Raw genomic sequence first — 24862 nt, forward strand, 5'->3', positions numbered from 1 at the left:
TATCTTTTGTGCCCGTATCTTTTGTGCCTTTGAAATGTCAATAATGTTGCCTCTCAGCCTTAGTACTTTCGGACCAAATAGCTTGAATAATACTAAGTATTTTTTCTGGGTGCTCTTACTATATGCCAGACAATGTGCTCTGTGCTTTAAAAGCTTTATTTTGTTTAATCTAACCAAAAAACCTATGAGGTAAGTACTATTATTGTTACCACATCAGTAATAAGAAAGCTGAGGCACAGATGTTGGACCCACACAGAAGCGCTGGAGACAGGGTTTGAAGGCAGGCAGCATGGTTTGAGAAAATGTGCTCCTGACCTCTCTGCTTGTTTGCTCCTTGGTCCTCAGCTCAGACTCTTCTTGACCTAACTGCTATGATTCCTGCAGATCTTTCCAGAAATCTTTATAACAAATCTGTGGGTCAGGCCAAAGTGTGGGTGGGGCCAAAGTTTCAGTAAATCCCCTTGAGGCCACTGGGTCACTGAGAGGCAGCTCTAGGGTGAGACCCCCAAGATGTTAGACCCCCAAGATGTTGGGTGCTGGCTGAGAGTGGTGCCTTGGTGCTCAGGTACCTGATGGTACCCCAGAACTCACCTGTATCCGTGTACCTGTCACAACTGTTGTGCCCAAATCATGTCATCTCCACCAGCGAGTCAGTTTCTCAGTGTAGGTACCATTTTATTCACACCCCTGGGCCTGTTGCCCAGGAGTGTTACTATTGGGTTTGGAGACAGTAGCAGTTGGCTGTGTGAGGGAAAAGATGAGAATTAACATTTCTTTACTAACTACATACACCGTGCCCCCATGCTAGCAACTTTCATAGCCATCATCTTCATTAATGTCCAGCACAATGAACTGTTATTTCTATTTTAGAAATGAGGAAACTGAGGCTCACAGTAGTTAAGGAACTTGACAATGTTAGTAAAGGGCTAGCTAGTATAGGGCAAAATCCAGAGGGCAAGTTCAAAGCCAGTTCTGCCCAGCTCATGCCCATGGTGTTTTGAGTGAATGTGTATGTTCATACCTGCATGCATCCCCTATATTTCCCTTGGGCCGCCAAGGTACCTCAAGACCCTTGCTTGAGGTAGGGGCCCTTCCTTTGAATAGCACCTACTTCTTCTTAAAAGCTGTGGAAGTAGACAGGCTGTCAGGAAGGCGAAGGGGTCCTCAGGGGTCCTCAGCTGTGCCTGCACCTGCAGGCAGAACGTTGAGGCCGTGGCTTAGTCAGAGGTCCCAACAATTTCCTTGAGTGCTAGAGGGTTGTGTTTTGTTGGGGTTTTTTTCCTGAAATCCAAGGATCACAGCCTATGTAGGTCACTTGGCGACTACAGGAAAGATGTGGAAGGAGTTAGCCAAGGCTTCAGGGCGTCAGGCTCCTCTTGCCAAGGCCCTTCACTTTTCATGGCCTTAGTCCCTTCATTTCAACAGTGAACGGGTTGTACCGACTTATCTCTGAGGTCCCTTCTACCTCCTTCACTCATTTATAAAAGGCCACACAGGGTTAGAAACCAGGTGCTGATGGGAGTGGGGAGAGCCGGGAGTGCAAGAACTTCAAAATTTGTTGCACAGGTTGTTTCTGCTCCACAAAACAGGGGTTCATCGATCACATGAGTTGGGGATGTGCTCACTTAAAGCTAAACAGATGTGTTTACTGCTGGATTTTACGTCTATTTTTTTAATATAGTACTTGATATTTTTCTTTTTTATTATTAAAGTAATAAAGGGACTATAAAACAATTCAAATAATACCTAAATCTATGAAGTAAAAATGCAAGTCTGCCTCATCCCCCAATCCTATTCCCCAGCGGCTATCACTCGTAATAATTTGGTATACATCCTTTTGGAATTTTTATATATTTTACTGTATTAAATATAAAACACATACACACACATAGGATTTTTTTAATGGCATATTATTCATGTTTAGAAATTTGACTTGGTTTTCATTCAACGACATGTCTAGGAGACCTTTTCATAATAGTGTGTAGACTCTTGACCACCTTTAACAGCTGATTGCTATTCCTGAATGCCTTTAACCATCACCTAATTGAAAATTATTTTGGTTTTCCTTTTTTTTTTTGTTTACTCTGTTAAGCGTTCCAATGTGTGTTGTGACTTTCCAAGTGAACAATATGGTATGCGGTGTTTTCCAAGTACTTCTTTGATCACTGAGCAATTTTTTGGCCAAGTAATCTCAGGGATACCAATAGTTCTTGAAATACCACTTAGGAAACATGACTTTTGCTTTTAATTTTCACCTTACTGGGTATTGAGAGTCCAACTCTAATGGCTTTAAGATGAAAAAGGTTCAGAGGAATCTTTCTGGAGAAGAACACATGGCAGCCGGATGCTAAAGATGCTGAAGGTGCCAGACCTAGGACAGCAGAGGGCAAATCCTGGGTCTTCAGTCACCAGGACATGGGTGGGGGTGGGGTGGGGAGGAGCATTAAGAGGAAAAGCATGAAGGGCCTGAGCAAACAGTTTTACGGTTCTTACTGCTATCAAAATTTTTCTAGATCTAGCCTTGACAGAGCTTTTTAATACAAGTTGATGGCATGCAGTAGGGAAAAATAGATTTCCATTTCTGATCTTTGACATCATAATTTGTCCATTTTACTTAGCTGGCCAGTGAGAAATATGGCTGGAGCTTAGTTTTCTATACAGTTTTCCAAGGACTGTTTGAGAAAAGAAAGTGAATGTATCCGTCCAGAGGACGCAGGAGGCATAGAGCTGCTTTGGGACTGCTTTGCTATGGGCCGTTGGTGACCTCTTTTGTGTTGGGTTTCATTGCCTGTCATCATTACTGGGTCCAGTAGTGGTTCAGAAATTCTCATTTATTTTCAAACAGAGAAGTGCTGAAATGCCCAGTGTTATAGTTCAGTTAGTCTGGTTTTGCTTAGTACCCAAATCCGTATTTCTGAAAGAGTCTGCAAGATGCAGCTGGCTATTGGTCTGTAGGACTTTGCAGTGTATGAAAGTGTGCTCTAAGTAGCCTAAGCCAACAGGCTAGGTCAAGATAGGAAGGAAACGACTGAGAGAAATCTATTAGCTTTTTGGCTTTTAAATATGCTAAAGCTTCATTTGAAAGAAATTGGTTTTCTGAAAGAATCACTAACAATTCAGATACAACTGCATCTCATCATATCTATAATTTACTTGTTGAAATGAATTCACACGTTTCTTAGAAGCACATGTGAACTTCTCAAGCAATAGTTTGCAGGGTGTCCCTGAGTGTATCGTGACAGACTGGTTCATCATAATCCCTCCTCCTTCCCCTATTTCACAAACATTCCCATGCTTCCTCTCAGCCAGACCCTATGTTAGATACTAGGTATGGAGGAAAGGAAGCCTCATTCCCTGCGGATGAAACTCAAAGTCTACTTTGGAAGCCAGAGAAGTAAAGGCAGAGTTTAAGTGCTAAGAGAGGGGTATGCTTATTTATTCATTCCATACATATGTATTAATCTACCTGTTATATGCCAAATACACACCTATTCACTGGGAATATTGTGGTGAATGAAACAAGTCTGTGTTCTCTTGCAGTTCATGTGCATGTAGATTTCTGCTCAAATGGCACGCATCGAAAAGGCCTTCCCTGGTCACTCCATCTGAAAGGGCACTCCTCATCACTTGCCAGCTCTTTAACTCTGCTATTTTATTCACAGAGTTTTATTTTCATCTGACATATTATGTATTTATTTGTTGATTGCCTGTCCTTAAGGGTAGAGACTTTCTTTACTCCTGTACCCCCAGTGCTGGGAATAGTGCATGGCACCAAACAGGTACTAAATAAATAGTGAATGAATGAATGAGTGGGGCAAGAAAACGAACACAGAAAAGTAAGCAAGAAAAATATCAGATGGTGATGAATGTTGGGCAGCAAATTAAAACAGTGTGACAGGAAGTGATTTGGTGACCACTTTAGCTGGATCCTCTGATGAGGTTACCTGTAAGCCAAGATCTGAGTGGTGACCAGTGTCCAGCAGTATGACATCAGGAGGAAGAGCATTCCTGGGCGAGAGAAAAGCAGTGCAAAATCTCCAAAGTGGAAATGAGCTCAGTGTGTGGAAGGAACCATTTGGCTGGATTGTGGTAGACAGAAGGGAGAGGTGGTATGGGATGCGGCCATGAGGGTAACCAGAGACCAAGAGGAGTTTAGGTTTTGGTATGAGTCCCACAGCAAGATTTGGGAGCATATTAAGCAGGCAAGCGAAATGATCTACTTTCCATTTTCATAGACTCACACTGGCTCCTTTATGGCGAGTGTATTGTAGGGAGCATGAGTGGAAGCTGGGGGCTAGTAAGGGCTCCTTTGCAATCTTCCCTTCAACTCCACAAAAACGTGCTGGGCCTTAGATGTAGTGATGGGCGCCAGAGGGTGAGACGATAACTGAGGAGAGGTCACTGCTCTCCAGAAACTAAGAGACACTGAAGTGCTGGTGTGGAATAAAATAACTTAGACCCAAAGTTTGTTTTAAACTCCAACGGGCAGGATACTTCTCTTAAAACCTTGAAACTTAAAAACTTGAAAAGTGGATGGAGGAGGTGTTCCAAAATTCAGTGTGCATCATAATTACCAGGAACTTGTTGGAAATGCAGAGTCCCATATCCTACCCTACCCCAGAAACTCTACATATTAGAGCCCCATAATTGGCATTTTAACAAGCACTGCAGGTGATTCTGAGGCAGAGGTTCAAGAACTTCCTTTAGGAAGCACATTGAGAAAGAAAAAGGGAGGAAGGTGAACCTCAGAGCAGAATTACGCACTTGCTATTAGTTCTGTTAAAAGATTGGTGGAGGTAGGCAGAACTCCGTGCTAAAATGACACGTGGGAATTCCAAGCACCCTCCCATCTTCCTGCCTTCCCGCCCACATCTTTGCACTTTGCACGTGGGTGAGATCTAGTTCACACTGGGCGTTGGATTTGAGAGAGACCACAAAGGGCCAGTCTGTGAAGGAAGCAGACATGGTAGAAGCTAACACACTCCAAATCTGCCAGTTTTCTGGAAAAGTCCTGGACTGGCTAGAGGTTAAAATAACTAAGTATGGCCACCTGGTTCAGCCTGAGAACAAACGAGGACTGGACTTCCCAGCCCAGCCATTGGGAGTGAGTTAGAAAGTTCTTCTCCAAGGGCTGTGTGCCTCTTGATTTAGAAAACAAGAGAACTCTGCCTCATTTGCTCTTTGCTTTCATTGCAGAGTCCTTTTAACTCATGTGGACCTGTAATTGATCGGTTTCACCATATTGCTGCCCGGCAAAGTCCATCAGAAGAGAAGTGTTATGGCCTCACCTCAGGCCTGCTGCATTAATGGTACCTGAGTGGTTTGAAAACATTAATGTTGTAGCTCTAAAGTAGCCAACTTACATCCCAGCAATATTTTGCATACAGAAGGCTGTCTTAGGCACCCCCTAGGTTGTTGATTATGAGTTTTTTAGAGTCCTACCTAATATTTCTACTCTGTTTATTATAGAATTGCCTTCTGTTTGCCCACCTCATATTCTAAGGCTGCGTGAAACATCTACTTCTCTTGGAAAAAGCCCCCTCCCCACCAAAAAAATGTTATTCCTCATTTGTTCAGAAAGAAGAAAGTTGTCTCTCCAAACATTCCTTATCTAATCTGAGCTCTTAGCAGCATTCTACACTGGTAAGCACTTCTTCCTAAAACACTTTCTTGCTACTTTAGAGACCACACACGCTTGGTTTGCTTCCTACTTCTCTGGTTAGTCTTTCTCAGTCGTCTTTGTGGATTTCCCTTCCTCTACCCACCTCTCATCTGCCTCTTGGGAGTTTCTCTCTATACACTAATGTTTCCAAGGCTCCAGCATTCCCCTGAGTGCGGATGATTCTCGCACATCTCGTAGCAGACCAAATCTCTCTTCTGACTCACGTGTTCACTGTCTGCTGGACAGCCTTACCCAGATGCCCTACTACAAACAGATGAGCTCTATATAGCTAAAACTAAACTCCTGAATCCCTGTCTCGGTAAAGAGTACCCCCATCCATCCAGCTTCCCAAGCCTAAATACTTCTAGACTGTTCGAACTGCTCAGTGGCTCTTTTGTTCCTCCATTTTTCTTGTTCTCACTGCCTCTACTTTGGTTTACCTCTGTCAGCTCTAGATGGTTACAGCAGCGTCCTAACTCTATATTTGCTTTCTCTGGACCAAGGGCTGGCAAATTACAGCCACTGGCTTTTACATTTTTTAAAGGGTTATTAAGAATGGCTTGTGAAGTCTTATTAAAAGAGCCATTGAAATTGAGCCCAGAGCCGTTAGGTTAACTTGCTCAAGGTCTCACACTTAAGTGGTAGAGCTGGGATTTGAACCCAGGTTGTTTAAAGGGTTATTAAAAGAATGGCTTTTAAATTTTTAAAGGGCTGTTAAAAAAAAAAAAAAGTGGAATATACAAAAGAGACCATAGGTGGCCGTCAAAGCCTAAAATATTTACTATTTGTCCCATTACAGAAAAAGTATACTGCCTCTTGCTCTAGATCATTCGACATGCTACTGCCAGAGCATCTTTCTAGCAAACCTGTCCATGCTGTTCCCATGCCTCAAATTCTTTTAATGCTTGCCATCACTTGAGGATAAGTTCCGAATGCCTTAGCATGATTTACAACACCTTTTATCATTTGACATCTGCTTCTCTCTCTGGCTTCATCTCTTACATTGAGCTCAGTCCTTCAGCAGGACCTAATTACTTGCCGTTTATGAATTTGCCTGGGGCCTTCCGACCCACTTTGTCTGACTAACCCTACCCTTCCTTACAGGAAGCCCACCCCCCCCCACCAAGGCCAGGTACTGGGGAAGTAGAGCTGGGATTTGAACCCAAGATGACCCCTTACACAACCCACTTAGTACCCCATATATAATACTCTATCTCAGCCTACCCTACCCCTGTGTATTAGAATTAGCTATTTGTTTTTCTACATTACCTTCTGGATTGTGTTAATCTTCCTCAAGAGCAGATATTTAATAATGTATGTTATTTTCTCCACAATTCCAAGATCATAATACACACTCAACAGATAATAAACTGATGAATGAATGAATAAAGGAATGATGGATGCCAATGACTAGGAGGGAGGTTTCCTAATTGCCGGAGACTATAGTCTGCATTGTTTTGCATAATCTGGACTTCCAGTCTCTAGTATGCAAATATGGCAGAGTTCCAGAGTGGTACCAGCTTACAGCTAAACATTTCTGCCTTGCCCATGTGTTCTCCACTAGAGAAATTTCAGGAACCCCCGAGATTCTGTGGCACACAACTGTACAATTGGAAAAGCACTGCTGTAGGATGAATACAGAGAGTAAATACCTTATGGTATCCTATCTCCCGTTACATCCAGGCGAGTGGAGAAATCATCATCATCATTACCATCATCATCATCATCGCTAACATTTACTGAACCCTTACTTTGAGCTAGGCGCTGTTCTAAGTGTTTTACAGATGTTCCTTTATTCTTACAGTAACCCTTTGAAGTCACTATCCCAAATTTACGAATGTTGAAATTGAAGCACAGAGATGTTAGAGTAACTTGCTCAAAGTCTTCTATTGAATATGTAGTGGAGCTGAGATTTGAACCCAAGGCAATCTGGCTCCAGGGACGACTACTTTTTATGGATTTTAACCTTAGTTGAATACATAGATTTGTCATGTTTTAAAAAGAAGCCATGGGGTTCAGCTAGACCTAGCATAATTAACATTCAATCTTCTAGCCAGCTGGCTTCCAGTCTATGAGGCTCTTGCATTTATTTTGGCACATCTGTTTTAGGGAGAACCTTTTCTTCTATTGATCACTCTACCTTTACATATACATACCCATCTATAAATATGCACAATGCTAGGTACATAACAGGCACTCAGTAAACATTGTAATTGTTCCATCTGACTTTGTGTCTCTAACTGCGTATGTTTACAGTGGTGATGGCCTGTGCATGTGTGTGTTTAGAGATCTAGACCACAAGCAAGATGAAGCTAAACTGTTCCTTGCCTTTTAGTTACTCTGCATAAACACTGAACACTTATTGGGCCCTCCTACTCTTCACCACATTTTGAGTTGAGATTCAGGCAAAAGCTAATTCCAATTTGCATTTGGATAGAGTGCAACACTAGAAGAATCTTGTAGCTAGCTCTCCCCCACAGCTCATACTAGGAGGCTCACATAAGATGCACCAGTATCCAGTCATGCGTTGCATAGCAACATTTCTGTCAACAATGGACCACATGTACAATGTTGGTCCCACAAGATTAGTACTGTATAGCCTAGGTGTGCAGTAGGCTATACCGTCTAGATTTGTGTACATACACTCTATGGTGTTCACACAACAACAAAATTGTCTAACACATTTCTCAGCACATATCCCCATTGTTAAGTGATGTATGACTCTATGTTCAGAATCCATCTACATCTGAATCCAACTGCAGAAACAATGCCTGTAAGGATACTGCTGACTTCCTTACTGAAAAGAACAGCCCGATTCTCCAAAATTGGCGCTGGAAGTTGGATTACCAAATTGGGAAGGAAAACTAGATAAAGGTTGATCCTTTCCTGCCATAAAGATCTAAATATGGCTGATAGCCCCCCACTAGCAGGGAACTCCCTGCCTGGTATTCAACATTGCTGGCCCACGAGTGAGCTGAAAGTCACATATTACCCATAGCTCGGCTGATGTAAATCATGATGCTAGATTCCTTTTGAAAAATCCCGTAACCTTTAGGATTGCATTTAAGCAATGCAGATGAACAGGAAGAATAATATGAAACTAGGTGCTTTGAAGAAAATGCTCATTCCTTCTTATGGGTGGAGAAGTGGCTCACAGGTGGTGTTCCATCTACATGGAATCCTAGAGAAAGGGCTAATGCTAAGGAGTTTTTGCCTTTTAATCCCTAGGCCTGTCCCTGTTTTCTTTCTATTCTGAGTCTGCCTGATTCATGCTGGTCTTTTCTGACCACTCCCTTGGTCAGGGGGAGCCACTTGATGGTACATTAGTCAGCACAGAGGGCAACCTATGGTGATAGAAAAACAGTAGAGCTCGAATCAGAGCAATGTAGGCTCGAATTCCGTTCTGCCATTTAGTATCCACGTGAGTCCACTTTAACCTCTCTGAACCTTGGTTTTCTCATTAGTTAAATTAAAACGATGACACTTGCCCTGCAGAAGCGCAAAGGTGTGAAGAACAAATAATATCCGTAAAGTGCCTAGCACACAATAGATACTCATTTGTCAGTATCTGTAATCTTTGGCATTTAGATATAGGGCCAATATGTCATACCATCTTCCAGGACATCACAAAATAAGGAGCTTTACTCTTATTTTGAGGAACACCTAGGCAGTTGCTCAAAGAGTTGAGATAGAAAGGTATCTAGGAAAACATAGTGTAATGGAGAATTATCAGCCTAAATCCAGGCAATAGGAGAGAGTATTTATGTTCTACTGACTTTTTTTGCTCTCACTTCCAGTCTGGTAGCAAAGAGAAATCCGTATGCTTCATATGCATATACTTTCCAGAAAGTTTTGGATAACATTCCAAAGTGGTGTTAAATAGGAGGTGAATTAAGGAGTATTTGGAAGGTTTTAGCTTGGGCAACAGAGAGTAGCCACAGATGGAAACTTCTCAGAAGGGAAGACAGAATCAGATGGGAAATACCTCCAGGGTCAATTTCAGAACCACACTTGTGAATAAGGCTATATGTAAAAGTCATACGCACATGAGATGCAGTTTCCAAGTTTGCAGAAAATATAAAAACCGGAGGCAGGGCAGATAAAGGAGGGAAGAAGAAACCAGCTTCAGTTTGGTTTGGCTTGTTTCCTTTATAGAACTAAAGGAAATGAGGATGACAAATGTTTTTCCCAGTTGAAAAGTGTAAGCATAGCAAGTCAGAGAAAGAGGAGTCATCCCAGTAAATATATAGGCCTCAGCAAAAAAAAAAAGTATTGAAAGTCAATGCAAAGGTCACAGAAATGACTGCATGAATTGGGCAACAGAGAGCATCAGAGGACATGAGACAATTGGTGACAGCCAGGCTGCACAAGTGGGGCTTAGAGTCAGGCACTCTCTAGTCCCTGAAAGACTAGGGGCTCTCCAAAGATCCCCTTAGCTCTTAACTAGTTTTTCCTAGAAAAGCGGTCCTAGCAAATGGCAGCGTTCTGAAAGAGTGGATAACATTTTTAGATAAATGAAGAAGGCACCGAAATATCAGAAGTGAAAATTCTTCCATGTTCTAGGTCAAGATCAGCAAATTTTTCTTGTAAAGAGCCAGATAGTAAACATTTTAGCTTTGTAGGCCATCCCATCTGTGTCTCAACCACTCAATTCTGCCACTTTAGCATGAAAGCAGCCACACGAAATACTTCAACTGGTGTGGCAGTCTTCCAATAAAACTTTATTTACAAAAGCAGGTGGCAGCCGACTGGAATTTGATGATTCTATTCCAGGTGAATAGGAAATCCAGTCAGAGTTGTTTCATGCAGAGGTGTGTAGCTTGGAACGAATTACCCAGGAACCAGACAAAACTACACATTAGCAAATTCAAGACTTCATAAATTTCTGAAGAGAAGGAAGCTGAAGGGTTTGGCAAAAAGTATTAGGACAGGGTCAAGAATGTGTGGTCAGGTGGCCTTTCCCATTCCAGAAATACTTTCTATACTTCCACCTGGAGCAATCATTAAGCTTCCAGCATTAAATAACTTTTAGTTGGCAATTACATTAAAAACAGCAAAGGTTAAAAAAAATTGCCCTAGCCAAAGGGTGATATGAAACTCTTCATGAACCTCAAAGCTTTTCCCCAAAATATCTGCACAAAACAAAACTCTCCCTTGCAAGTCTCTGGGCTACTATGATTTTTGGTTTCAGAAAAAAATTCTTGTTCACAGGAGAGGTCTTCTCACAGCATTCTGTCTTTCCTCTAGCTTCAAGCTATTTAAAATCCAGAATATTCTTGTTAGGGATTGTCCATTTCTCTGAGTAACTACAAACCTTGGCACAAATTACCCCCTACCAAAAATGAAGCCAAACCACATACCTTCCTATTAGGCCCCAGTGGATGCCTGAATATGGTCAGTTTCTTAAGAGGTCAAAGGTATTCCCCGTTCCTGATTCCACCATGCACTAGCTGAGCAAGTTACTTATCTGAGCTTTTGCTTCCTCTATCAAATGGGATAAAAATATCAACCTAGAAACATGATAGTAAAAATAAAATTATAGAAAGCTTATACACTTGTCTAATAAATATCAGTTCCTACTCTTCCATTGTGGTAGATTTGATTATTCCAATCTAAGGAATCCCTAAGCAGAAAAAAAAAAATCTGCATTTCAGGGTGAGGAAAAGTTCTTAACATCTCCTCCTAGGAGTTTGGAGCTGATGGACTTTGCACAGCCACTTTTAACTTTGCTTATTTGCTTCTAAGCCCACTTTTTCCAACTCTCATTCTTTTAATCTCATTATTTATATACTTTTTTTTGCAATTGCAGGATTCTGGCTTGTTTTAGGTGATCTAAGATTTCAGTACTTGGTTAATAGGGTTAAAACAGTTATGGAAATAAGTAGCTGTCCTTCTTCAGAAACTCCTGAGTCAAGAATAGAATTGAGCTAGTCGCCAACCCAAGGTGCCCTGTGGCCCCAGTCCTCTGCTCCTCTTTCCACTCCCCGTGCTATCACAGAGGTCAACACACTGCGGCTCACTCCCTGCACTCTCACACAGCAAACCCCTGCTCCCTCCCCCATAACACTGATTGATGTTTTTGTCCTTGAAAGCCCGAGGTGTCTCAGTCATTTAACCCATGTCAAAACAGTTCATCACAACATCCAGAATACATAGGCTCAGGCATAAAGAATGAATGATCATGGTGATGGTGATGTCAACAACAAAATAATAATAATAACCTGCTCTTCCATAGGTTTTACCATGTCAGGCACTTTTCTGTGTTCTTTAAATACCTGAACTCACCTAGACAAGTCACAACAACCCTAGGTAGGTGCTATAATTCTCCTCGTTCTATACATAAGGAAATTGTATAACTGAGAAGTTCAGTAAATTACTTGCCCAAGGTTCCAAAGCCACTAAGTGGTATGGCTGAGGCTGGAACCCAGGCAGTATGCCTCTGGAGTCTGTGCTCTTAACCACTGTGCCATATGGTCAACATGATCATTTTCAGCTCTGAGGCTCTGAAGGTAACTAAACAAGTGTTTATTGAGTGTTTATTCAGCATGCCAGCTTGATGCTAATACTAAAGATAGAATGACAAAGGAAGTCAGAGTCCCAGCCCTTGAAGTATTCGTTTACAATCTAACTGAGGGAATGAGACATTGTAGTGTGGGGAGGGCTTTGTAGTAAAACTTAGAACAATTCTTTCTGGAAGATGAGGAAAGGGAGGGATTCCTGTGGACCATGGTAACACAGGAGGTAAACTTGAACTCCTTCTTAAAGGATGGGGAGGATTTGGAACGATAGACAGGAAGAGGGATAACATGCATTCAGCCCCAACCTAATGACAAGGAGAGTCAAAGAGGCCATCTTGACTAGAACGGCAAATTTGTGTTGGGAGGTGGGGGAGGTAAGTTTGAAAAAGATGAGGAAGATGCTGTTTTAAAGAGAAAGGATGTATCTATGACTTCCAGCTTCCAGTCCTGTGTTAAGGCCTAAAATGGGTTTAACAATGCTTACCTCTTAGGGCAAGAGGCCTGAAATGGTACAACATCATGGCCCATGTACCAGGTGGGGATTTCCATGTCCAGAGCTTGAAAATTTCCTCTGATAACTGGAAATTCCAAGGAAGAATTCCAAGATGATAATGTAGATTACAATCACCTGTGCCATTAAAAATTACTAATTTATTAGATGTATCAGATGTCTAAGCTGATGCCTTTTTTACTTAGAAAACAATAAGAAACTGTTTCTTAGAAATAGTGCTGAGGAACAGTAAGCTCCCTCCTTTATTGGATCATCACAAGAACTCTCTGCAGTGTTATCCTCAATTTTCAGAAGGAACTTAGAGGCTCACAGAGTTGAAAGGCTTGCCCAAGACCACGGCATGACTCCATGTCTCTTGACTGCAAGTCGAGAAGCCTTCCCCTCCACACAGCAGCTTCACGTGGTTGGTTGTGGAGGTCATGTGCACAAGACAGTGGTGTTCACAGTTGAGCCAAGGATCCAGAGGCATCATGATGCACCCCACTCACAGAATTGCTACACACTTCCCTTTAGACACCTAGAGCTGCCTCCTTCTCACTATACATTGCAAATGCAGAGGAGATAACTTAATCTCAAGGAGCTTATACCTAGTAGGACTGGCCCATGAGCACTTTGTCCATATCCTATTCACATGGGTGACAAGGGTTTTACTTCTGTAACTAATACAATTATTTGCACTCTCTCAACTGCTCCTTACTTAATGGGTAGAACGCTTGAGAAGACATGCTGTCACAAAGAAGCTTACAAGTCAAGGCCACCAGAAAAGCAAACCTACTCCATTTTCTGACTAAAAGTATGACCAAAGAAATAAAGCAATAAGTTCTAGCCCAATAAACCAAAAAGGAAGTGGGCTGTGTGTATAGGAGGAAAGCAGCAAGTATTAATATACCTAATATGACCACAGGACCATTTGCTATGTAGGTCTTAATTATGCCCCATGCCATGTCCCCTCATCCTCTGATTCCTTAAATTCCAAAGCAACCCCAGAGAAATCTGTCTGGTTTTGCTTGGAAAGCAGCACTGTGTTTCTGTGCCTGTGCGTTCTAAAACAGGCCTGTCAAATTCAGAACCTAAATACAAGCTGACAGAAATCAGCTACTAACAAATTAAATTAATAGAGTAGACGCCTGACATACAAAGAAAATGTTTTTGTCCCGGAATCTCTCTCCCTAGATGCCAGGCTAGAAAGAGAGACTGAAGCAAACCCCATTCTCCACAGCAAGCCCTTTCCTTTGCTTTGTCGTGTTTCCTAGAGAGTCCTGCTTGCAAACCCTCTCCAGAACTATTGCTCCCCCTAGTGGCAGCCTCCAAACCCCCATCTAGCAATGTATGGGCCTGTTAAAGACAAGAAAGATGGATAAAAGGGTGCTGAACTAAGAAACCCTATTTCAAATCTTGACTCTGCCACCAAATAACTATGTATCCTTGAGCTAAAGAGTTCAGTTTTATGAATATAAATAATTTATTAGTGTATGCAATAAATGACAAATTCAGATTTTGTCCCATGTAGATTTTGTCTTAAGATGATAGTTAGAACTGTTTTTATAAAGGCAAATACTGTAGCTTTTTCATCTTTGTATACACAGTTTATGGAATAAAAGAATATACAAATGCTAAATCTCAGGATCTAGATTCCTTTCCGTTTTCTCTATTCCCATCCTAGTTCAGACCCTTATGGGCTTCTGCGTGGTGTGGTGGCTCCTCCTCCCTTCTCTTCACCAACTTTGTGGGCATTCTTTTCCAGGCTTCAGACAGGCAGAAAGTGTTATGGCTCACTCAGTAGCCCCAGGGCCTGGAGGAAATGATGCAGCTACAAAAGCTAATCCCCACCTAAAAAAAAATAGGTAGTTCAGGCCCAGTGAGGGAGCAGAGTTTAGACCCTCTGCAGGAGACTAGGCAAGTGTAGCAGTTCTTAAAGAAAAAGTACTCAAATATGGAGATCTAATAATTTTGGGGGGATTTGGGGGCGGGGAATTGACCAGTATCATGTGCCCCTCTCACTTCCTTTCTCATCTTTCCCACAGTCTTCTCATCCTTCCTCCTTCCTCACATTATTCTCTATTCAGAGTATCCAACATTACCAATGGACGGGTCATTGGAAATACCAAAATATGGTCTGGAAATTTCTTATCAACCTCGTTTTAACAGTTCCTTCTGCTGGATAGGAGAACATACTTTGACTGGGTTTTAGAAGTTGATAAACTGAAATGCGGCAAGGTGAAGGGGTTCACCTAATGATGATTAGTTGAATCACAGCAGGACCAAAAAAATTCAGAAGACCTGTCTTCCAGCCTCCTGCTCTGAATGTTTATTTCAAGAAGGTTTTTCTGTGGAGAAGAGACAGTGACACTTTAAGGGAGGTAACTATCCCAATGGACTTAGGAATTTAGCAAATTTTCATCCCTGCCTTTTGAGTGTGGTAAAACTGAATAATGATCTAAGTTTAATCATCCTGAGTAGTCAGTTCTATTGAAATTTGATTAAGCCTGCTTTCCTTATTCCTGTCTGGAAATTGTCATGGAAGTGTACATGTTCCTGGAACATCATAAAGATTTAAATCTTAAAGTCAGTCTTTTAATTTTTTTCAATCTGAAACAGCCTGAAGCCCTGAAGAGAGTTAGCACTGATACTAAAGATTACTTTAGAAAATGGTGACATTATTGCTTAAATATTGTATGGCTTACCAAAGATAAGTAAATTGTATAGTCATCCTTCTGAAAGCTTCTTTGAAATAAACTAACATGTAATTGTTTGACTTTGAGAGAAAACACCTAACGTTTGGTGATGAGTGAATGAATGAGTGGATGAATTCTATCACCATCTCTCCTAGCCTCTCTGTCATCCCTCACAAAGCTTCCATTCTAGTTCAATGCCACAAAAGCTTGACTGTCCCCAGTAATAGCAGTGATGGTCTGGGATGGCACTGAATCAAACAACAACCATCCAGAGACTTCCCTTTAGCTAAGGTTTTCCATTTCCTTCCCCATTTTTACCAGAACTCCCCATATCTAACTAGAATGAAGATTGATTGATGTAAACTTTGCTTTTCCTCTTTCCTGCCTTTCCTCTGACAAGAGGTAAAAATAAGCAGTGCAATAGGCCTAAGGCCAAAAGCAGAGTTGAGGAGGCCTGATTCACTGCCAGGCTGGTCACCCACGTCAGAATAATTAAGAGCCGAGCAGAGGTGGCGCCAAACTGCAAATACCATGGAGTCTGGAGAGGACCCAGTGAGAGAAATAGTGAAGAAGGAAAATTATAGAGTGGGGAGAATGTGTTGCTGGGCAGGAGATCTGACTCCTAGTCTTAATTTTACCTCCAAGTTGTGTGAATTCTCCTGACCTTTTCATGGTTTTCTTTTTTTCTCTTTTCCTGAAAAACAACCCATTACCCGCTTGCCTCCTATGGATGGATGTTAACATATTAATTTTGAAACTAGGGAGGCGGAAATAATCACAAAGATGGAAATGACTGATTCCAGGAGCCCACAAGCCACCTCTAAGTCATTTCTGTACTGTTGAATAATTTATTGACCTAAGGCTCTGCCAGGTCCAGGCTCTGGATCTCCGAGCTTCCAATCCTATCCCCCCTACTCCCCACCCTTCCAGATCCCCACTTCTACATACACATTCCAGTTATCATCAACCTCACCAGGGCACCAAGACATCAACTTCAAGTCATCATTAATCATTAATCTGCTTAACTGCCACGATGTGGCAGGTAGTTCTTAGAAATGGCATAAATCTAAAAAGGAAAAAATAGTAGACTGAGATCTGAGTGAGTTTTGAAGCTCATGGTAGGCACTCACAATTGGATCCTTATAATTTTTTTCAGGTAAAATTTCTGAACTAAATGATGGTTATTCTAGAATTGTCTCTACTATGACCCTGAAGGGCAGGCTTTATCTTCGTTCTACTGGGCATCTTCTCTACAGAGAAGCCTCTGCCAAGTATCATGGGAAATAAAACAATAAGATCTGAGTTTTGTGCCCCAAAACGTTTATAGACTAATAAATGTAATAGATGTAACAGACAGCCTAGAACTGAGAGTTAGTTACACACACAATCTCCTTCGAATGTATGTATCAAGATCCTCTCATCAACATTTGATTCCTGACTTCCTCCCTCCCACCTTAACGGATGACTTTCCAAATCTGGAAGCTCTGCCTGCTTTCTACCATCCAACCAAGCCACTCCTCCTTTAAGACTTGGCTTTTTCCCTAATAAGCCTCCTCCAAATCCATCTGCACTATTCATTCTAGGCTCCCCTCTCACCCCTGATGTGTGTTACATGTATTCAACGCACATGTGCTGTCTGCTCCAACTGGTAGCATTTAGATCAACTAATCAACAAGCTGCATAAGCAACTAAAAGCCTCTTTATTTGGTGTTACTACCAGAATCACACCAGTACAAGTGGTGAGAGAGCCTGGGTTCCTGAGTGTCATTGTGGCTGGTTTGTCCCTGTTGTTAAAACAGGGTTCTGAATATCCCCTGAGGTTCCTTCCTGCATTACCAATATTGAATGCCGAAAAGGAGTCAACTGACCTGACCAGGTCTACATTTCTTTTCTGTTGATCCAGGATTCTTCTACAGCCAGATGATTCCTTACAGATCCTGGCTCCAGTGGAAGCTGATGTGGGTTTCTACACTTGTAATGCCACAAATGCCTTGGGATATGACTCTGTCTCCATTGCCGTCACATTAGCAGGTAACATGAAAATCCCTGTTCAGTTCAACTCAGAACCATTGTTGAAGGTGTGCCTACAATGTGCCAAGCACGCCCAGGGCCACATAGATAAATGAGTTCCATACCCTGCCTTCAGGAAGCTTATAATCTATAATTACAATTAAATGGAGGTAAAATGTAACATAAAGTATAATGAAATAAGTGCTGTAACTGATGACCCAAGTGTGTACAAGAACCTTTCATTGCATCTGGGTGGTCTTCAAGTTGGGATGAGTTTTGATAACAGAAATGGGATAAATATTCCAGAAAGGACAACATGAGCAATAGAAATGTGTACAAGTAAGTAGCATGTTGGGACACATGAGTCTTGACCTAAGATCATCGGGATCTTTTGAGATTCTGTCATTTCTCCTTGTTACACCCATTGCAAAGACTTTAAGACCCATGGGTAATTGGAATTCTGTGGTCATGGTTTGGAGCAGGAGTATTCTCTCTGATTCTGTTTTATTTCAACCTTTTGCTCTAATGCACCTGCCAACACTTTGCCTTTACCCGTAGAAGTTAGGCAAAACATTCTACACATGATGACTTAAGAAAATTGAGTGCCAAAATACAATGTCTCCCAAGGTTGTGGTCTTATAGTAATGTACTTTATGAAAACCCCTCTTACATAGGACAAATCCTTGCCTTTGAAACTAAAAAAGACCTTAGATACCAGCTGGGCCAGTTTCCCTCATTTCTTAGAGGCCAGGCAACATGAGGTCACACAGCCACTCAGCTAGTGGCAGGAAGAAGAGAACTGAAGTCTCCTAACTCCCAGCTCATTGTTCCCTACATTTCCCCACTGATCCTACCAAAATAGCATCCTTTTTCTCAGATCTGGGCCATGCAGTCTTTGTGGCGGTATGTTGCATGTGTTTGTATTTATTCTTTTCAATGCCTGCTCCCATCAGATGATTCAGTAGATGCTGGAAACGCCAACATCACCCCACACTGACCTCATCGGTCCGTGCCGGGATTATGTTGTCACACTGTTCTCCAGTCACACATGCTACTCCCTTGCATATCTGTTTAGCAAAGGTATTGCTGCCCCCATGACCTAAGGCTGATCTGGGAAGGGACCTTTGGCAGAGAGCTTTTGCAGAGAAGATGAAAGTCAACAGTGAATAAGGCAGGCTAAGGGGCCCTGGGGTGGATTAAAGACTGATGTTATTAATGCCTATTTTTTTGTGAATAGAACATTTGCTTTTCTCCTAATGTATTCCAGTCACAATCTTTATTCCCCTCTTTATAGAGAGTCCAGGTGCTCAGCACCAGTCTTGTTAAATCTCTTCTGCCTTCCACCCTCCAACTTGCCTTAGCAAGGGCACTGCTGACATCCTTCCAATTGCTGGCAAATAGTGGCTCTTACAGGATTAACTCTCATGTTTATATAGATCCAGATACGGTTCAGCTCTGTCGCAGACTAAATACCCTTTGTTCACCTGAATTTAATACGATTAATGGAAACCTGTCTGGAATTAAGCAGGCAGTTGTAACATCAGGCTTGACTGCAGCGCTTTGAAGAGGAGCTATTGGAGGCTGCCAACAGGTTCAAAGCCAGGGAAGAGAAAGCAGCCAAAGAGGTGCCAGGGAAAGGGAGGAAAGGGGCTGACCGATGAAGTAGATCACAGGCAGCCACGCCCAGGGCTTAGGGAGCTGTGTCCTTGTGCTTCAGTAGTGGGGTTTGTTCAGGTCTGCTGGTAGATCTGTCAAACAGTCCCTTTAGAAGTTAAGTGTCAAAATTACATGTTGCCTTAGGATTGTATTTGTGTCTTTACCTGGGATTATCATCTACACCTGTGCCAATATCGACACAGTATTAAGTGGCTCACCAGCTACTGTTCTGAGCACAGCCTCTGCCAAGTATTGTGGCACAGTTAGCAATAAATAAGACCTGAGTTTTGAGCTCCATAATGCTTACCGACTGGATGTATACAGGACTACCTAGAACGGAGGGATAGTTACAATTCCTTCAAATGTATGCATCAAGATCCTGCATAGCAGCATATAAAATACAACCTAAATATAACCTACATTGGGGGGGAAGGGGATGGGTGTTAAACATTTCTAAATTTGATTACCAATGGTATTACTTATTAGCTGTGTGACCTTGAACAAAGTATATAACCTCATTAAGTCTTCATTCTCATCTATAAAAATGAAATTAATATTTTACGGGATTGTTGTGAGATTAAATAAGACTGCACGTGTGAAAAAGCACTTAGCCCCATGCCAGGCACATAGTTCACACTCAATAAATGTTTCCTTTTCTTTCTCTAGCTCTTCTAAAATGAAACACATCCTGAAAGCCGTTCTAAAATGTGTAAAACATTAGCCCAACTTTGCTTCCATGTATTTTTCACTGTAAGTCTTCACCCTGAAATGTTTTCAGTATGGACTTAGGAGTTGACTCAGCTCACTTGCAATCAGATCCTCATGGTAAATCTCAGTGCTTCTGTACTTTTAAAGATACTCCAGAGTTTTTACCTTGACTTCAGTATGAATGTAGGCCAAAAGGGAAAAACCTTTTTGGAGACTCAGGTGTCCCCATGATTCTGTAAGGAAGGGATGGACTTTGGTTTTGCCGATGCCCCTAAGTTGACCAGATGCAGAGAACCTTCTTCCTAATAATTCACAAGAGGAGGCCTTGCGTGGCAGTCAAGCCTGCAGGCTCTGGAGCCTCATGATCTGAATTTGAATCCTGGCTCCATCACTTTCTAGTTATATAACCCCGAGCAACTTCTTTACACTCTCTGACTCAGTTTCTTTATTTGTAAAATGGTGATGATAATAATAGTGGTTGACTCAGAGGGTTCTTGCGGAGATTAAATGCATTCATTCACACAAAATGCTTATAATGGTGCCTAGCATAGAGCAAGCACTCAATATTTGTTAGCCATTATTATTATTATTACGAGGATAATGCATAAAACAAAAGCCCAGTTATTTTTACAGCAGGGAATATTCCTTTTCAGAGACCGGAATGTTCACAAACCTTTTGTGGGGCGTCTCTCTCTCAATGTCTCAAGGTCTCACTGTCACCGGGGGAAGCCAAATTAGCCGTCTGGAAAGTGGTTGGAGTGCCTGGATTCAGAGCAAGGGATGTGGCTAGCGATGAGGAATATTTCACATGCGCCACGGGAAGGGAGGCCTGAAGAACTCTCCCTGGCGTATGTTAGGCATCTCCCATTGAGTTGCCCCATTCTCTCAATTCAGTGCATTGTCAAGTCTGCCTCTCAGATTCATTTTGTGTCCAATGCTACTCTCTACACAATTTTTACTTAAATATGTAAGCACCGTTTAGTTTTAGACATACTAATACAGCCAAACGTTCCTTGCTCTGCCCTCTTTAGGCCTGTAAAATTTTGTCCTTAGTGCCTTTTGCTTCATTCCAAACTCATCCCTTATGTGTTGATTTTATCTTTTAAGTCTCAGAGATTTGAGAGTACTTTGTAAGCATCTCTCACTGTGGAAAAGGCCAGTGTTTCCCCATCTATTTCCCCGGTTCAGCCCAGGAAACTCACAGCCATGTAGACCCAGTGGCTCAAAATTCCTTTCTGTTCTAAATTGACTTAATTGGATGCCTGTTTCACTGCTCAGAATGTAGATGGCAGTGGCTTATAGTAGAGGGGAGAGTAACGGGGGGGTGAGGAACAGTATAAGAATCTCACCAAATTGTCATATACCTAACATTTAGAAGTATTGATTACTTGACACCAGGTATAAACAGGGCTGGGTAAGGGAGAGTTTCTGGTGTGCACCACGATAGGTACGAACATTGGAGATTCAGCACTCTGCCAAGTTGCTCAGAAATCTTCCAAATCTGAATGGTGTAAGCAGGGTTTTGAAGAAAAGCAGTAGTTTCCTGGTAAATTGCTTCCGTCTGGCAGTAGAGTTTAGCTCTACTTACGATGCAGATGAGGCCTGTCCAGGTGTAGACCATTGATGAGGTCATAGCCGTAAGGGAAACGTTTTTGGTTGTCATTGATATAAGATCACAAAAGAGATACTATAAGGCCTGCCTGACATCATCAATGCAAAATGAGAAGATGAAGGCTGAGGGACGAGCATATCTTTCATTGAAAGGAGAGAACACAGATGAGCTCATCTGAAGTTTTCACAGGAAGGGAGAGACAGAAAATATTTCTCCTTTCCTGGCATGTTTTTCTGCTTTCTTAGGAGTTGAATAGCTGACACATATTGCGTCTCATAAAGAGATCACAGAAAAATAAAAATAAAAGGCAATTGTTTTTGAAATTCTTCTTTTTCTGCCCCCTCCCCATCGTGATTTAGTAGCTATGCTAAAAGATAAGCAGTTTTGTAAGCTTTTCCTGATGTAAGTCATTTCAAATTGACATTTCCGAATTTTTCATCCAGCACTTCTGTTAACCAGAGGAGGATTTTGCTTCACAGGTTATTAGACTCAGAGAGGGCCTTGTCACAAGTGGCAAAGACTGACAGAGGAAGGTTTGCTCCAGTGCACTAAATCGGGGGGAAAGATAGACAAGTTGGGCTGTGTTCCTGATGGTGCTCTGAACAACAGGGTAATGGTCACGGACTCGCTCGCGCTGCCATCAAGGGACCTCGTTATCTGATAGAATACTGAGTAACCGAAGTCCTTAAGTTTTCCTGAATAAGTATACATGTGTAGCATGCCCATTAAAGAGCCCTAGCTTTTACAGAACTTAGATAAAATAGATAAGAATGTAGGAGAATCCAATTTACTCTGCTCTCCAGTAGACTAGAAAGAAAACAAACAAGGAAGCACAAATGATCTAAACTAGCCCATCTCAAATCCGGAAAAAGCAATTCCACATCTGGCCAATGGAATGAAAGAAGGATGGGTGGTTGGACAGGCAGCAGGATAAAGCGTACCCTTGGTTGGTTGTTTCTAGGAGAGACTGCAGCATCACACAGCTGTGCGAGGTGTGGGGTTCCTTGTCTAGGACTCTGCAGTGGAACATGCAAAAGAAGTTATAACAGTGCCACTTGCTGCCTTAGTCCCTGAGGAGTCATCAACTTCAATTGAATAATTAGAAGAAGTAATGACAGTAACCTGAGTAAACTGGCATCCGTAGAAATATCTTTAAAGAATGGTAACAAGGGAGGAATGGGAAGCCATGCAGCCTGAGAATGTTCAGGAAAGGGGAGTGTAGCCCTACCTATTTCCTTAGTCCTAAGGGCCTCGCCATATGTGTAAATATTCTGTATAATGAAGGCACACCAACTAAACAGAATCACAGGGCAAAGAAATTCCAATTCCTTCTCATTTTTTGTGCAAAATTATTAATTAGTAGTCACAATGTTGACCCTGAATTGACCAAAAAGGGTTAAATCAGATTAAAACTACTTTTTTGGATTTACTGAGATATAATTTATGTACCATAAAATTTACCCATTGTAAGTGTGCAATTTGCTAACTTTTTAGCAAATTTTTTAAGTTATATAACCATCACTACAATCCAAGATGTTTATTTTTTTAAAAAAGCTTTATTGAGGTATATTCACATACTGTACAATTCAGCCATTTAGAGTATGCAATTGAGTGGCTTTTAGTACATTCAGAGTTGTACGTTCATCACCACACTCAATTGTAGAGCATTTTCATTATCCCAAAAGTAAGCTCCACACCCCTTAGCCATCACTCGTCAATTTCCCAGTTCCCTCCACCTCTAAGCGACCACTAATATACTGTATCTCCATAGATTCTGCCTGTTCTAGACATTTCAAATAAACGGAATCATACAATACATGGTTCTTTTTGACTAGCTTTTTTCACTTAGCAGAGTATTTTCTTCATCTTTTCATCAGTTGATGGACATTTAGGTTGTTTCCACTTTGTGGCTATTATGAATAGTGCTGCAATGAACTTTCACATGCAAGTTTTTGTGTGGACATATGTTTTTATTTCTCTTGGGTATATACACTTAAAAGCGAAATTTCTGGTTGTATAGCACACTTATGTTTAACTTTCTGAGAAACTGCCAACTATATTTCAAAGTGGCTGCTCCATTTTACATTCCCGCCGGCGCTGTATGAGGGTTCCAGTTTCTCCACATCCTCACCAACACTTGCTATTGTCTGTCTTTTTTATAATAGCCATACTCATGGATGTGAAATGGTATTTCATTGTGATTTTAATTTATATTTTCCTAATGATTAATGATGTCAAGCATCTTTTTGTGTGCTTATTAGTCATTTATATATCTTTGTTGTACTTATAACTTTGGTGATGAAGACAATGTATATGGCCTGCAAATCAGTTTTTTATTGCTGCTATAACAAATTACTATGAGCATAGGGTCTTAAAACAGCACAAATATATCATCTTACAGTTCTGTAGGTCACAAGTACATCTGGCACTGTCTCTCCAGGATAAAATCAAGATGTCAGTGGGCTGCATTCCTTTCTGAAAGCTCCAAGGAAGAATGCTTTTCCTGTTCATTCGGATTGTTGGCAGAATTCAGTTCTTTGTGACCTAGGACTGTGGTCCCTGTTGTCTTTGCTGGCTGTAAACTGAGTGCCATTCCCAGCGTCAAGAGGCCACTGCCTTCCTTGGCTCTTGGCCCTCTTCTTCCATCTTCAAAGCTAGCAATAGTGGATTGAGTCCTTCTCATGTTGCCTCTCTCTGACGGACTCTTCCGTCTCCCTCTGATTTTAAGAACTCATGTGGTTAGACTGGGCTCACCTAAATAATCTAAGATAATCTTTCTATTTTAAAGTCAGCTCATTAGCAACCTTAATTCCCTTTTGCCGTGTCACATAACATAGTCGCACATTCCAAGGATTAGGATATAGACATCTTTGTGGGGCCGTTATTCTACCAACCACACCCTGTCTGAAGGACACAGGTCATTTCCATCTAACTGTCGCCAAAGATAAATGCAAATCTAATGTTGATAGACCTTCCAGTTTTCCCAGATACGCCAAACCAAAACACACACACACATTTTTTCTTAATCTCTCCATTTTTAACTGAACCCAACTAATTTAAATTTTAAAAAACCATTTACAGGCTAAGCATGTCATTGCTATGAACATAGCCTGGAGTCTACCAGTACCCTCTGGTTAAATCTTCCATTTACTGTATTCTCTGCTCATGTGTTATACCTCATTTCCCAGTATAGTCAGAGTGTTACTCAAATTGTAATAATTTATTTTGTTAGATTACATTAACTAAAACCATGTAGTGATTTGGATAGGAGAGAAATGTTTGTTTTTTACTATTACTAAAAAGAAAGCTTATTGTAATAATAGAATAAGTAAGATTCTAGGGAAAGTATTTACCTCAGTACACAATTTAGGAGCAGATTTAGAACTATAAACTTGTGTCCTTATTGTAAACAGAGGGGTTTTAAATAGTTGCACATTAGAGCATCTTCTACACCTACGAGTTCTGTGAATTTCTTACACACAAATAAAGTACAGTAGTCCCCACCCACCA

The 24862-nt window shown here is 41.4% G+C and overlaps 1 protein-coding gene and 1 long non-coding RNA gene across 8 annotated transcripts in view; one reads left to right on the forward strand and one right to left on the reverse strand.

The window, feature by feature from the left end:
• LOC138920296 (uncharacterized) overlaps positions 1-23844 on the reverse strand; it is a 38971-nt gene extending 15127 nt beyond the window's left edge. The window contains exons 1-3 of the long non-coding RNA XR_011431202.1: positions 23752-23844; positions 1112-1190; positions 592-741 (exon numbers count right to left, since the gene is read on the reverse strand). This is a non-coding gene — a long non-coding RNA (uncharacterized lncRNA). The remainder of the gene's footprint in view (positions 1-591; positions 742-1111; positions 1191-23751) is intronic.
• The window catches only part of ADAMTSL1 (ADAMTS like 1), an 859827-nt gene that overhangs the window by 743437 nt on the left and 91528 nt on the right, over positions 1-24862 (forward strand). For all 7 annotated transcript variants that reach the window (XM_070248240.1, XM_070248241.1, XM_070248242.1 and 4 more), the window contains one exon: positions 17270-17397. In XM_070248240.1, coding sequence (XP_070104341.1) covers positions 17270-17397 — 128 coding nt within the window. The remainder of the gene's footprint in view (positions 1-17269; positions 17398-24862) is intronic.

This window comes from Equus caballus, chromosome 23 (genome assembly GCF_041296265.1).
Source record: "Equus caballus isolate H_3958 breed thoroughbred chromosome 23, TB-T2T, whole genome shotgun sequence".
Classification (NCBI taxonomy): domain Eukaryota; kingdom Metazoa; phylum Chordata; class Mammalia; order Perissodactyla; family Equidae; genus Equus; species Equus caballus.